This window comes from Archocentrus centrarchus, chromosome 13 (genome assembly GCF_007364275.1).
Source record: "Archocentrus centrarchus isolate MPI-CPG fArcCen1 chromosome 13, fArcCen1, whole genome shotgun sequence".
NCBI lineage: Eukaryota > Metazoa > Chordata > Actinopteri > Cichliformes > Cichlidae > Archocentrus > Archocentrus centrarchus.
In genome coordinates, this window is record NC_044358.1 from 37,075,026 (window position 1) to 37,089,900 (window position 14,875).

The 14,875-nt window shown below is 40.9% G+C and overlaps 1 protein-coding gene across 1 annotated transcript; it reads left to right on the forward strand.

The window, feature by feature from the left end:
* The first annotated feature begins 237 nt into the window (after positions 1-237).
* LOC115790510 (von Willebrand factor A domain-containing protein 5A-like) lies at positions 238-14,451 on the forward strand. The gene is made up of 17 exons (XM_030744306.1): positions 238-277; positions 399-601; positions 696-918; positions 2,845-3,011; positions 3,095-3,209; positions 3,331-3,479; positions 3,554-3,642; positions 3,740-3,884; positions 4,334-4,413; positions 4,504-4,618; positions 4,746-4,904; positions 4,988-5,091; positions 5,358-5,578; positions 13,191-13,265; positions 13,890-14,038; positions 14,167-14,290; positions 14,372-14,451. The coding sequence occupies exons 1-17, from the start codon at positions 238-240 to the stop codon at positions 14,449-14,451; spliced, it is 2,238 nt and encodes a 745-aa protein (XP_030600166.1).
* Positions 14,452-14,875: the final 424 nt, after the last annotated feature.

Sequence of the window (14,875 nt, forward strand, 5' to 3'; positions counted from 1 at the left end):
CCCATAATAATATTTCATATATTTTTAAAGAATTATTTTTATTTGTATTAGTTCATTTATTTATTACTTTTGGTGTTTTGTTGAAAGCTTTTTGAAAAAGACCTGATGTTACACCATTCAGCAATGTCTGAGTGAATTGTCTGTCTCTATTTGTAAGACATGTAAATGACAGTGACATGTAAATGTAACAATTATATTAAAATTAAATCCCTTGTTTAGCTGTGCGTAGGTAATAAGATGGTGCCCTGTGGTCTGCTAACTGTCCAGAAGGAACAAGGTAAGATGTGAGCAGTCAACATTTAATAAAGATGGTGTCAGGGAGACAAGGAGGGACAGACATTTTTGGTTTGACTTTAATTTATTATGATTTTGTAGGTTTAATTCTGTTTCTCTGTCAGTTCCTCTGAAGAGCATTGAGGTGGAGCTGGAGGTGAGGGACCATGTGGCTACAGTGGTCTCCACTCTGAACTACGAGAACAAGGAGGACAAACCATTAGAGGCTGTTTTTGTCTTCCCTCTGCCTGGAGATGCTGCTGTCTGTCATTTCAGTGCTAAGATTGGACAGACACAGATTGTAGCTGAGGTGAAGGAGAAACAGGAGGTGAGCTGGACAGTAAATATGACCTCATTATAAGTAAGATTAAAGACAACAATAAACACAGTGAATGATACTGACGTGTGTCTCCGTCCTTCAGGCTCGTGAGGAGTATGATGATGCTCTGAGCTCCGGTCAGCAGGTCTTCCTATTGGAGGAGAGTGAGCAGAGTCCAGATATATTCTCTCTGAGTGTGGGCAGTCTGCCTCCAGGAGAGAGCGCCTCCATCAGGTTGGAGTACGTCACTGAGCTGGCTGTGCAGGCTGATGATGGGCTGAGGTTCTGTCTGCCTGCTGTGCTCAACCCTCAATACCAACCTCAGGGTATGTATTGAGGGTTGAAAAAAAATATATATACAGTGGGGCAGAAAAGTATTTAGTCAGCCACTGATTGTGCAGGTTCTCCTACACAGAAATATGAGAGAGGTCTGTAATTCCCATCGTAGGTACACTTCAACTATGAGAGGCAAAATGAGAAAAAAAAATCCAGAAAAATCACATTGTAGGATCTTTAAAGAATTCATTTGTAAATCACGGTAGAAAATAAGTATTTGTTCAATAACAAACCAGCAAGCTTTCTGGCTCTAACAGACCTGTAAGTTCATCTTTAAGAAGCTCTTCTGTCTTCCACTCGTTACCTGTAGTATTGGCACCTGTTTGACCTCATCGTCTGTATAAAAGACACCTGTTCACAGCCTCACACAGTCAGACCCATGGCCAAGACCAAAGAGCTGTTGAAGGACACCAGAAAGAAAATTGTGGACCTGCACCAGGCTGGGAAGAGTGAATCTACAATAAGCAAGCAGGTTGGTGTGAATAAATGGACTGTGGGAGCAATTGTAAGGAAATGGAAGACATACAAGACCATTGATAATCTCTCTCGATCTGGGGCCCCACGCAAGATCTCATCCCATGGAGTCAAAATGATCATGAGAACGGTGAGCAAAAATCCCAGAACTACACGGAGAGACCTGATGAATGACCTGCAGAGAGCTGGGACCGAATTAATAAAGGCTACCATAACACAGTACACTGAGAGGGACTCAAATCCTGCAGTGCCAGGTGTGTCCCCCTGCTTAAGCCAGTACATGTCCAGGCCCATCTGAAGTTTGCCAGAGAGCATATGATCCAGAAGAGGCCTGGGAGAACATCATGTGGTCAAATGAAACCAAAATAAAACTTTTTGGTAAAAACTCAACTCGTTGTGTTTGGAGGAAGAAGAATGTTGAGTTGCATCATAATAACACCATACCTACTGTGAAGCATGGGGGTGGAAACATCATGCTTTGGGGCTGTTTAAGGGAAGAATGAACGGGGCCGTGTATTGTGAGATTTTAAGCAAGAACCTCCTTCCATCAGTGAGAGCATTGAAGATGGGACATGGCTGGGTCTATCAGCATGACAGTGATCCCAAACACACCGCTCGGACAGCAAAGGAGTGGCTCCGTAAGAAGCATTTCAAGGTCCTGGAGTGGCATAGCCAGTCTCCAGACCTCAACCCCACAGAAAATTTGTGGAGGGAGTTGAACGTCCATGTTGCCCAGCGACAGCCCCAAAGCATCACTGTTCTAGAGGAGATCTGCATGGAGGAATGGGCCAAAATACCAGCTAGTGTGTGCAAACCTGGTGAAGACTTACAGGAAACTTTTAACCTCTGTCATTGCCAACAAAGGTTATGTTACAAAGTATTGAGTTGAACTTTTGTTACTGACCAATTACTTATTTTCCACCATGATTTACAAATAAATTCTTTAAAAATCCTACGATGTGATTTCCTGGATTTTTTTATTTTTATTTTTTTTCTCATTTTGCCTCTCATAGTTGAAGTGTACTTATGATGGGAATAACAGACCTCTCATCTTTCTGTGTAGGAGAACTTGCACAATAAGTGGCTGACTAAATATTTTTCTAAAGGACTATTAGACTACTCCATAAAAAACACCTCAGTGTGTACTACATCTCTACATAAGTTTTTTTTTTTTTTGTCTTAATTTATTATTACTACAAGAAGAGCTACACTCTATTCAAATTTAAACTACCAATAAAAAGAAACAGAGACTGAATGAATACATAAAATAAGTTAATAACCCTTATCCAGAAGTAGTGATTTTTTGATGCTCACTGAGATATGACTATTCTGTGCATGTTTACTTATTATTGTAACTGCAATGTAATTTTTCTCCTCTTTCTGTGTCATTTAAAGTTGTAACTGGAACAGAGACTTGACTTCTAACCTGATGTTGTGTGCAGGTAGTGAAGGTGCAGGTGTCCAGGTGACTTCTGTTCCAGCCTCTCTGGTGCCCTACAGTCTGTCTTTCTCTGCCCGAGTGTCCTCTCCTCGTCCAGTCTCTAAAGTAGAGTCCAACTGCTCCCTGGACCCTCTCCAGTACCTCATCACTGATCAAACCCAGGCCACGGTAGGTAGAGTGCTGATGTGTCTGCTGTGTGTGGTTGTTACTGATTACTGAGAACTAAATATGAATGTGTTTGTGGTCTGCAGGTCAAGTTGGCTGCAGGACACAAGTTTGACAGAGATGTTGAACTGCTGATTTATTACAAAGACGTCCACCAGCCCACTGCTGTGGTGGAGGCAGGACAGGCCTCTGCTGAGGCAGGTCAGTGAAAACTGTGAAGTTGTTGGTTTGCAAATAAAAATTTCATTGTCATTCTTCATGTCAGGAGTTAAATGTGTTGGAATAAAATTTGTGTAATTTTTCTCTCCCTTTTCTTTTTCAGGCACTCTGATGGGTGATCCAGTGGTGATGGTGAGTCTGTACCCTGAGTTCCCCCAGTCTGTGATGTCTTCAACACCTGCATGTGGAGAGTTTGTGTTCTTAGTGGATCGATCTGGAAGTATGAGTAATACTAACATCCGCAGTACCAAGGTATTTATAATGTGGTGTTACAGTTATCAAATTATAGTCTCAGCACCTCACCATGTTTTCCCTCTTCTCTTAAGGATACTCTGCTGCTCCTGTTGAAGAGTTTACCAATGGGCTGCTATTTCAACATTTACAGTTTTGGGTCCAGATATGAACACATCTTTCGGTAAGTTTCACCCTCATCTCAGTCAGCTCAAGAAAGTCTCTGTTTGGTAAATTATCTGCATGTTTGTGTGTTTTGGTGCATGTTTGTGTGATGGCAGTAAGAGTGTGGAGTACAGCCAGCAGACCATGAAGGAGGCTCTGAAGAAAGTTGAGCAGATGGAGGCTAATCTGGGAGGAACGGAGATCCTGCAGCCCCTCAAACATATTTACAGCCAGCCCTGCATTCCCAATCAGACTAGACAGGTAACACACACACACACACGCACACAATACAATGACTTCTTAACTACAGTGAATACTCATCTAAGCGTAAACTTAAAACACCTTAAAATATGAGGAGGTGAGGTATAGTGAATTACTTTCTTTTCCTATAATGGAACCAGGCAGTTTGCCCACAACATGATCAAGGCCGGGAAAATATTATCTTATCAAGAGGTACACAGACATCTGCAGACACCATGGATGAGAGTTTGTTCTTATTGCTTCATTTTCATGTCCAGTTGGAAGAGGCATACAAAGTTAATGTGGTGTTTAGGTAACACTTTTGTTTGGAGTTCATACTAACTGTACATTGTTGTTTGCACATTATCATAAAAACCATTTGTGTTTCTGAAAGCTAACTCAGCTCTCAGCACAAACTGTGTGTTTCTGGGTCTGATGTTCTGTCCCTTATGTACCAACTCTCCTCTCAGCTGTTTGTCTTTACTGATGGAGAGGTGGGGAACACCAAAGAAGTGATAGATCTGGTGAAGAAGAATTCAGGTTCTCACAGGTGGAACCACAAACACACAACTATATCTACACAATTTTGAGGATGTCCAACATGTCCTCAATGTACTTCAAGAAAACTGTTGTACTGCAGGTGTTTCTCTTTTGGGATTGGGGAAGGGGCCAGCTCTGCTCTCATCAATGGGATGGCCAAGCAAGGAGGAGGTCACGCTCAGTTCATCACAGGGACTGACAGGATGCAACCAAAAGTAAGACAATAAACTCAAGTTAAAATACAAAGTCAAGTTAAACACCACCACAGAAACCTGTTTTTCAGAAGAAACTGTAATTTAATAATTACAACAAGTCTTTTTTAATTTTTTAATTCTTTTTCAGGTGATGCAGTTGCTGCGATTTGCTCTGCAGCCGACTGTGGTCGACATCTCAGTCACATGGGATTTACCAAAGGAAGTGTCTGTCACTGTCCTCTCTCCACCAATCACAGCACTTTTCCAGGGTCAGAGGTCACTGATTTATGCCCAGCTCACTGGACAGGTAGAAGCAGCACCGTCATGTTGTTGTTTAGGTATTTGATGACAGTCATTAACATGACTTCAAACACTGTAATTCTGTCTCAGAGCTCAGAGGCAGCAGAGGGCTGTGTGACAGTGAAGTACAGCCTGGCAGGTCATCCCTCTGAGAACCAGCTGCACTTCAGTCTCAGACCTGCAGCAGACACTGGGTAAATGAGCTGTTAGTCTGGTAGTAGAATTAGATACTGACTACAAAGTGAAGCACAGTGAGTATGTCAACATGATGACATTTCCTTTTAACTCAGAGCACAACATCTAAATGCTAGTCTTTTCATAGCAGTGAGAAAAACAGTTAATTTCATGTCTGATTTCCAGTCATTAAATAGTTGTAGTAAATATGTCCTTATTGATCCATTACTAGGATGGAAATTTAATTTAAATCCCAACAGTACTTCGTCCTTTCTCCTGTCTGCAGATTAACAGTCCACATGTTGGCTGCTCGCGCTCTGATTCACTCCTTTGAGAGGGAGGAGAAAAAGCACAGAGAACAACAAGGTGGAGGAGTAAAGAATAAGGTGGTGCAGCTCAGTATCCAGTCGGTAGTGATCAGTGCCTTTACTGCTTTCATTGCTGTCAACAAAAGCAGTGGCGAGGCTATACAAGGACCCCTGATATCCAGATATATTCCACTAAGCAGTGAGTATTTGCTTAAATGGGTTTTACTTATAAGTGCTACTTTAATAGCACAGAGCAAACTCAGAGTACTGATACTATGAAGCATTATTATTTGCAACATATTCTAACCTCTGAGGCAGAGTTTTCATTGTCACCGAGGTGGCTCTCTTAACTAGGTTAGATTGCCACAGTAACATATATCGAACACTTACCTGGTCTGGAGCAGGTTATATTCAAAGTTTCAGCATAAAGTTGTCTAGAAGCAGAACATTTTCTCTGATTATTTTATTTGATATGTTTTAAAACATATAAAACATGTTTTTCTGCTGAAGAGATACATTTTACACATGCAGCCTGTAGACCTGTACCTAACACCACTGAAGGAAGTCAGGCCTAAAGTCACAGCAGCATGAAATGTGCACTGCATGCACTTAGTTCATGAGGCAGAAAACATATTTTTTTATTCTCAATTTGCTGTTACTGAGGGGGAAATAATTATTTGATCCCCTGCTAAATTTCTAAGTTTGCTCACTTCCAAAGAAATGAACAGTCTCTATTTTTATGGTACTTTCATTTTAATGGAGAGAGACAGAATATGAAAAAAGTTATAAATTGATTTGTGTGTCATTAAGTGAAATAAGCATTTGATCCCCAAGCAAAGTAAGCAAAGTACTTGGTGGAGAAACCCTTGTTGACAAACACAACAGTAACACACTTCTTGGTCTCCAGGTTTGTACACATCACAGGAGGGATTTTTGGCTCACTCCTCTTTACAGAAACTCTAAATCCTTTTGGTTTCTTGGCTGCCACTTGGCAACTTGAAGCTTCAGCTCCCTCCACAGATTTTCGATAGGATTGAGATCTGGAGACTGCCTGGGCCACTCCATGACTTTAACGTGCTTCTTCTATAGCCATTCCTTTGTCGTCTTGTTGCATGGCACTCCAGACAGAGGGCAATTGGTGATCATTTTATAGTGCTTCCATTTCAGAATAATCAGCTTCTTGCTGATGGTCTTATAGCCCATTCCAGCCTCGTGCAGGTCTACAATCTTGTCCCTGACGTCCTTGAACGTTACACTACTAGAACACAGATTAGAAAATAGATACATTACATTTGTAGGCCCTCACCGACCACATTCAATCAATGACTTTTATTTAACTTTGACGTAGACCAAAGTGATTTCCATGTCGGCTTTATTAAGCTGTGGGGCAGCGCCAGAGCAAAACTGAATAGCCTTTGGTGTTTAAAGGATGGATAAAGCTTACAGTTTCAGAGCTCTATCAGAGCCATGATATTATAAATAAACAGAGGGGTAAAATAAATATTTGCACTGCTCAAAAAAAAAAAAAATTAAGGGATCTTAAAAGTATAACACAGACAGTTCAGCTTTTGTAGGTTAATGTAATAACCTCAGAGGCCAGATATGTTTTGTTTAATAATTCTCATGTAAAGTCTGAAGTTTATGTTCTTCTTTTTCTCATCTTAAATCTATGATAGATGATGTTTCTGAGTAATGAAGAGTTGCGCCTCATAATAGAAACTTATTTTAATGATTGATAAGATGAATTATGGTAAGACAGATGAGATTTAAATGGAATTTCATTTTTTTTAAACTGTCATTTTGTGGATTATAGTGTTTTTGATAAAAGTAAAAAAAAGACCCCAAAGCACTATGCTGGGGAATCTGGAGAGTTTTTTGTTGTTGTTGTTGTCATTTTGTGTTTGTCCATCCATCCATCCATCCATCCATCCATCCATCCATCCTCCCTCCCTCTTCCACTTACCTGGGGCTGCAGCACCTCACCCAAGAGGCACCCAGGAGCCATCCTAGTCACGTGCCCGAGCTGCCTCAACTGACTCCTTTCAATGTGGAGAAGCAGCGGCTCTGCTCTGAGCGCCTCCCGAATGGCTGCACTCCTCCCCCTATCTCTAAGGGAGAGGCCAGCCACCCTTTGGAGGAAGCTCATTTCTGCCACTTGTATTTGCGATCTTATTCTTTCAGTCACTACCCAAAGCTCGTGACTATAGGTTAGGGTAGAGACATATATTGACCAGTAAATCGACAGCTTTGCTTTCACGCTCAGCTCCTTCTTTACCACGACAGACCGGAGCAGCGTCTGCATAACTGCAGATGCAGCCCCGATCCGTCTGTCAGTCTCTTGCTCCCGTCACTCGTGAACCAAAAGTTACTTAATCTCCTGCTTTTGTGTTTGTTTTGCAGGCTAAGTTGGAGTTGTTATGGGCGTCCTGAGCAAGTAACTGAAATGCAGAATCACCTAGAGTAGCAAATGAGCAATATTGCGCTGTTGCTGATGTTGTGTTACATAAAAACCAGCATTTAGTTTGAGCTCTCCCACAGGGCTGTGTCCTCCATCAATGTGAGTGGCTGAGAGAAGGGAGACAGGACAGGTGGTGTGTGTGTGTGTGTGTGTGTCTGTGTGTATCGCTCTATGTGGTTACATGTTATGTGTAAGACGTTCAAATAGTTTCACATTTTGAACATTTGAACATCCTCATTACTCTTTTTAAACTACTTGTTGTGATTCATGATAAGAGATCAAGTCAAGCACCGTAATGTCTTTACTTCCGCGCAGGTGCCTGCTGTACTACACTGTGGTAAAAAGCTGTGTTTTCAATAAATACAGTAAATTCATATAAACAATGTGAAACAGAGCATTTCTATGGCACAGGTGCTGCCAGTGTTTCAGCTTTTATGTGAAGTGCATCTGGTCAAGTAGCAACTGTGTTTGGCCACCCCCACCTCACCCTCATAAATCTCATCTGGCTCCTGGTCAAGTCACGCGTTACTTACGAGATCCTTCTTCTCATTTGCAAATACCTCAGTGCCCTTCTCGACCTGCTTCACCCACATGAACAGTCTAAGGTCCTCAGCCGTGGGTCTGCCTGCATCTCTGGGGTCTGGGGGTACATTAGTGCCTGTGGAATTGCTATTCTGAGAAAAGGCGCTGTCAGTGATGAAGGATATATACAGCTTTTAGAGCAACATATCCACATGTCTTGTTCAGGGAAGCCCTTGCATATTTCTACAAGACGATGCTATGCTGTTTACACCATCCATTATAACAGTGTGCCCTCATGGAAGAGTCCAGGTACAGAACTGGCCTGCCTCCAGTCCAGACTTTTCATCAATGGAAACATCTGGCGCATCATGAAACACAAATTACAAATTAAACCCAGGACTGCTGAATAGCTAGAATCTACTATCAGATAAGAGTGGGCCAATGTTCTTCTCCCAAAAGTCCAGTAGCTGATCTCCTCAGTTCCCAGGTGTTTACGTACAGTTAAAAGAAGAGGGGATGCTGCACAGTCGTAAACATAGTCTTGTTCCAAATGTTTTTTTTTTAGATGTGTTTGGGAGCAGATGGGTTTATGAGCTTTGGAAATCAACTGTGCCTGGGCACTGACTAATGAAAAAAAATGTGCTCAACAAGAATGAGATTTTGGCTGTTTTCCAACCCTGAAATTTGAGCACTCAGAAAAAAGGTAGAAAAATCAAATCACATCAAAAATAAGCTGAATTTTATGAAATGGTGTAATGGAGTCCAGGGGTTCCATTACCTTTATCTGTATTTATATTAGTTGAGGAAGGGTTGATTAAAAAAAAACAAAAAAAAAACTCTAGACATTTATGGTTTGAGGATTGACTGAGGATGAGTTCGCTGAGTTAGATATTTTTGGTGCTATTGTTAAAGTGACAGTTATGATAGATGGAGAAATGGAGGAGGACTGGCTGCTGTTTTACATTTAGTCCACTTGATGGCGCAGTAGACCAAATGAAGCTTCGGCCCATGGGTTCACCAATTGAATGAAAAGCTTCAGTGCTTCATGAAGCTTCACCTCACCATCACTAGTGCTAATGTTAGCAGTGCTCACCTTCTCCTGGTTGTCTCCTCAACAGAATGTGAAGCAAAAGGAGCTCAATTACCTGCTTATGAGCCCCTGGAACAAACCAAAGTGCCAGGTTAGGGGCATTTAGGTTAAGGTGTTTTTAATATAGATATATAAAATCAATTAAAACACACTTTATGGAATTATCTATGGGAATTTGTATATGTGTAAATGTTCCTTCTTTGTGTTATATTTTGTTTGGTGTTGGTGATTATTTGGTTCTCATTTGGTTTTCTACACCCAGACTTTGATTAATCTGGTTAGTCACTTTTTCTTTTTTCTTAAGACAGGTTGGTTGGGTTTTGGTGTATTCTGATGTTGGTGAAATGCTCTTGCTCGTATAATAAAGCCCACAGTTTGGTGGATGAATTTTTTTCCACTCCTCTTTCTTGTGTCTTGTTTTGTTCTACCCTTGATGGCTTTCTTTATTCCAGAATGTAGTTTTCTACTTTGGCTTGTCTGAACTTCAAGAGTACCGTTTTTAAATGATAATGAAGATGATTATTTTTTTTGTGTGTGACACAGATTCAAATATTCGTTATTTTTGTTTGGGTTCACCGGGGCCTCAGCCACGCAGTGGTCAAGGTAGGTTCTATGTTATTTTTTGGCGCATACACACACACACACACACACACACACACACACACACACACACACACACACACACACACATGCACTTAACCACCCTGGGAGCAGATGGATATGAGCCTTGTTAATCATTGCATCCTGTTACTCCTTACATTTTACAGTGTTACAACTTTTTTGGAATTAGGATTTTGCTTCTGAACCTAGTTTCAGTTTGTACTGTAAAAACTAAACTTTAAAAGTATTTTTGTATGTTACTGGGGGAACAGCATCAGAGCTTGAGACAGACACAAACTCTATAAACTGATAAAGAAAGCTTTTTGAAGTTCTCTCCTGTGAGAGAAGCAAATAAAGCGTCCAGATATTAAATGTTTTGAATATTGACTATCAAAAAATTGCACACAATGAGGTTTTTTTGACCCTGAAAATTTCATTCTTGATTCTAATGTACTTATGAAGTTATGAGGGCTCAAATCATAGAAATAATTAAAACAAAATAAGATGAATTTTCATAAAATTGGCCGCATCATTTTTCAATTTTCTTGTATTTTGCTGGTATTCATGCTTTTGTTGACTTCTTTGCCTTTTTACATCCCCCTCCATTTTATTTTATTGTGTTTTGTTCTGCCCTTGATGGCTTTCTATTTGAATTGAGTTTTCTGCTTGTCTGAACTTCAGTACTGTTTTTAAATGATGATAATCAAGATGATTGTTTTGTGTGTAACAGATTTAAACCGTCGTGACTTTAATTTAGTGAATTCAAGTCAGCCCAGCAGTGGTCAAGGTAGCACAAATATCCAACCAATGCGTTGCACCCAAACCATCGAGGTTCTGAAATGTTAAGGGCAATCATTCTCCTTCAAGCAAAAGATATAACTGATCTTTAGCCACACTGCACCAATTTAATGTTAAGGACATAGAGTAACACAAACAAGGCCTAACCTTTTGATTTTTCCACTCTGCAGGGACCTCTGTTAAGGAGAAAGTAAGATCAGGTAAAGGATTTCTTCTAGATATTGAATACCTGTGTACGAGAGCACACAGATGCATGCGCCTTTCATTCACACAAACTCAAATCTATACAGTATATACATGGTATTTAACTGAATAAATCCTACGTAAAACAAATCCTCTTCTGTGCTTTTCTGCTGCTATTGAGTACATTTCTCTCATCTATGGTGTGCCACAAGGTTCTGTTTTAGGTCCTTTGTTTCTGTTTTAACTGCTCTCTCGTCGGCATATTTTGAGCACTTTTAAGGCCATTTCTTATCACTGCAATACAGATGACATTCAGTTGTATATTTCTTTTATATCTTTTCACACCAATGCTTGATCCAGGAGAGAGCATTGTTGTTGGCATCCCTAAGATCTTGATTGGTGCATACAGGTTCTCGAGGACAACCATGAAGAATATGCTCCATTGTTTGAGTTGGTTTGTTATAGGAGCCTTCTGTGCTTGTTGTTGGGCCCCATTTGTCCATATTATCCTTGGTTTTGCCCACTTTTGATCAGGCTACGTTGAGGGTGACCCAGTCTTTCCTATATAATGATTTTCCACTAGGTAATTGTTGAAGGGGATGATTGGGTGGGCTCTGGTGGCTCTATGCTCACTTCTGCAGTCATATGTCTTAGACTGGCAAGGACGGAGAGGTTCTATGGTCATGAAACTGCTGCAGGATTGCAGTTGAGGGGTTGAACAGTGGGTGCCATATGTCATTTAGTTGTTTGTATCTTTCAGTTCTTGATAATGTCTCTCATCACAGGTTGGGAGGTGCAATACCAGAGAGCCTGTGCAAAGCAGGAAGGGGCACTGTGATGACTCAGCATGCACTATTCAACTCCAGGTTGATCTTGCTGGCATGGACTGACCTCCTCCGCACCTGAGTGCAGTATTCTACAGTGGAATAGTTTGTAGAAATCCAGTTGATTTTAGGGTCTTCATATCTGCTTACCACGAGGAGTTTGCCAATTTGCCAAGAATGTTGTTCCTGCTAGTTATTGCCTTTTTTTTAGTTTCAATGTTTTCCTTGAGACAGTTCTGTCCAGAGTCACACCTTGTTGTTCCATTTGATTTCTAGGCCACCAGACTCTGGAATACTTCCCCTTCGAGCTTGAGAACAGTGGGTAAAAGGATACTTTAGCACGCAGGCTGGACTAGATTAGTAGATGACCTGCTCTACCACAAGAGCCACGACCACAACAGCCCCACCAAAAAGCAGCTACAAAATCATCTTTTAAACTTGCTTCAAATTTGGACACCCCACCTACTGTCTTCTGGCCTGTTCTTTCTGATAATTCGATGATATATGAGGGTCATCAGGTAATATGGATCACCTGGGCCTTCCTGGCTATAAAAGCTGGTCCAGATGAACTGCTCAGCCTCTTTCTTTTTCACCCCACGTTAATGTTTGACTTGGTTTTATGTCAAATAAATTTTCTTGCATTTAAGTCACAAGTACCAGAGTTACTTCAGGCTGTACTTAAAAAAGAAATTCAGCTAAACAACATCAAGCTAAGTAAACCACCAACACTGACTCAAACGCCAATCTTACCAGTGGGTTTAAATATCCCAGTCGAGGTCCCATTTGTCAAGTTTTGAAATGGATAAGCCCTCATTCCATTGTGAACAGCCTGAAAGTTCAGGCAACACAGGGAGACCACACAGGAGCAAAAATTTATTTAATGAATTTATTTAATTAAAATAAAGGAGAGGTCCTGTGGACAAGTGCGTGAATGCAGCCGGGTGCTGGAGGTCCCTAAAAGATGGAAACCCAAACAAACCGCAATCCTGCTGGGGAGAAGAGGGGGAGAATGGTCGCACCAAGCTCTTTATAAAAAAAAATAAATAAATAAAAATCCAAGTGCCAGCAGACATGCTTCATCTCAGGACCCACCTCTCACACCCTGCCCAACTCCTACACAAAACCAGAAAGAGGAAGGACAGGGCAGGCAGAGTGAGCAGCATCATCACACCTCCATTCTTGTCAACAAGATCATTTGCATATATATCTCTCAAAAATATTTGGATTATTCTTTTGGAAACCAAAAACCAAAAAATTGTTCAGGCCTGTTATACATGTATGAAAACAGAAAAATTAGACTGTCGTGATTTGCTTAAAATTTCTTCTCTATCAACAGCCTTCGGCAGAATTGGGTCGCGCTTCAAGCGTGCTCAAAGTGCCTCACCTCCGAAGAAGAGTAAGACAGCAGGTGGTATGTTGACATTTTTTTCTCTCACTGGTGTTATTGAAATATGCATGTCAAAGACTCGGTGCAATACAAGAGACATTGCTTTGTCTGGACTCTGTAACCTACAGTATGCACAGTTAGAAGTTTACTCATCATGGGCATGAATGTCATGGTAATTTTGGGCTATAATAATTTCTTTGAACTGTTCTTTTTCCAGGGTGGAATGATTGTACATCATACATATTTAATGACTTAAAAAAAACAAGAATTGGGTGCACTAGTTTAAATTTATTTTGGATTTTCTCTAATCCACAGACTCAGATGTATACATACAGGCTCAAATATATACACACCCTCACTAATATCTGGTTAAATGTCTCTTAACAAGTTGCACCTCCAGTAGACACTTTTGGTAACTATCAACAAGCTTCTGGCATCATTCTTGCTGGATATTTGACCACACTTCTTGGCCAAGCCCAAAATTACCACCACATTCATGCCCATGGCCATTTTTCAGTATTTCTATTGCGTATCTGTGTTTATACTGTATGTGTGGAAAAACAGCTTTCCTCACAGTCACTATGGCCTCTTTGCATAATTTATTCAATGACATGTCAATGACAAAACCATCTTTATGCGGGAATGCAGAATGCATTGAGTCTCAGCAGCCAGTCAAAGACCCTTTGCTGCAGCTGGTATCACTGCAGGAGACTTCTGGATGCTGGTTGCTAGATCCAGCTCTGGCTTCCACACTGGGAAAGACGAGCAAGGAGGTGGAAAACCTGAAACCTGCATTGGTAGGTTTGGTATATACAATTTATGCAGAGACAGAAAGAGTTCATTAGTAGTTTCACATAAAGGCAATATGATGTGAGAAATGGTCTGGAATCTCAGCATAAGCATTGCTTTTAATTTGTTGAATTAGGCCAATAAGGAAGTGTGGGCCACCATTCTGGCTCTGATCTGGCTTCATGGTTTCAAGATGGATGCAAAAGACGAGTGGGAGCTTCTGGCCATGAAGGCTGCATCATGGCTCTGTGCTCAGAAGGGTAATAAGACTAATAAATATTTATTTATTTATCTTATTTTTTATTTTACAGTGTTTGTGCTTAATATTGCTTTATTTTCAGCACTGTGTGTGGCGGTGTGTCTGGAAGCTGGAAATGCACTGCTGGGTTGCAACGTACCAAAAGATGCTCTGGGGCTCTGAGGTTGCTCGTCCTTCTGGATTGGTGCACAGAAACTTTGCTTAACTATGCTGTATATGTCTCATATTATCAGAGTTAGATTTTTATCAGGTGCCACTTTTTTTTGTTCTTCACCTAAGGTGCCTTACTTACCACAATGTTGATGTGCTGCCTCTGTTAGAGTTGACTGAGTGGACTGGGTGGTACTGTTTGTCCACACAGACCTGCCATAATTTCATTGGCATGTGGACTGGATCTAAAAGATGGAAGAAGCCACTGTGACATCACCCACTGATTTACGATGTCCTGCTTCTGAAGTCTCCGATGCATTTGCCATCTCGGATTTTAAAAAAAACAAAAAAACAGTGAGAGTGGGACCAAGGGGCACAGCCACTATTTATCTTCTTTTGTTACTTTACTTGAGCACTCAAAGCACTTTATACAACA

Bases quoted from the DNA above. Each gene is read 5' to 3' on its own strand.
- LOC115790510 (XM_030744306.1), top strand. From the start codon at position 238: ATGGTGCCCTGTGGTCTGCTAACTGTCCAGAAGGAACAAG. The intron at 13,266-13,889 runs GTATGTTGACAT...GCGGGAATGCAG, and splicing joins GAAGAGTAAGACAGCAGGTG to AATGCATTGAGTCTCAGCAG. The intron at 14,291-14,371 runs GTAATAAGACTA...CTTTATTTTCAG, and splicing joins ATGGCTCTGTGCTCAGAAGG to CACTGTGTGTGGCGGTGTGT.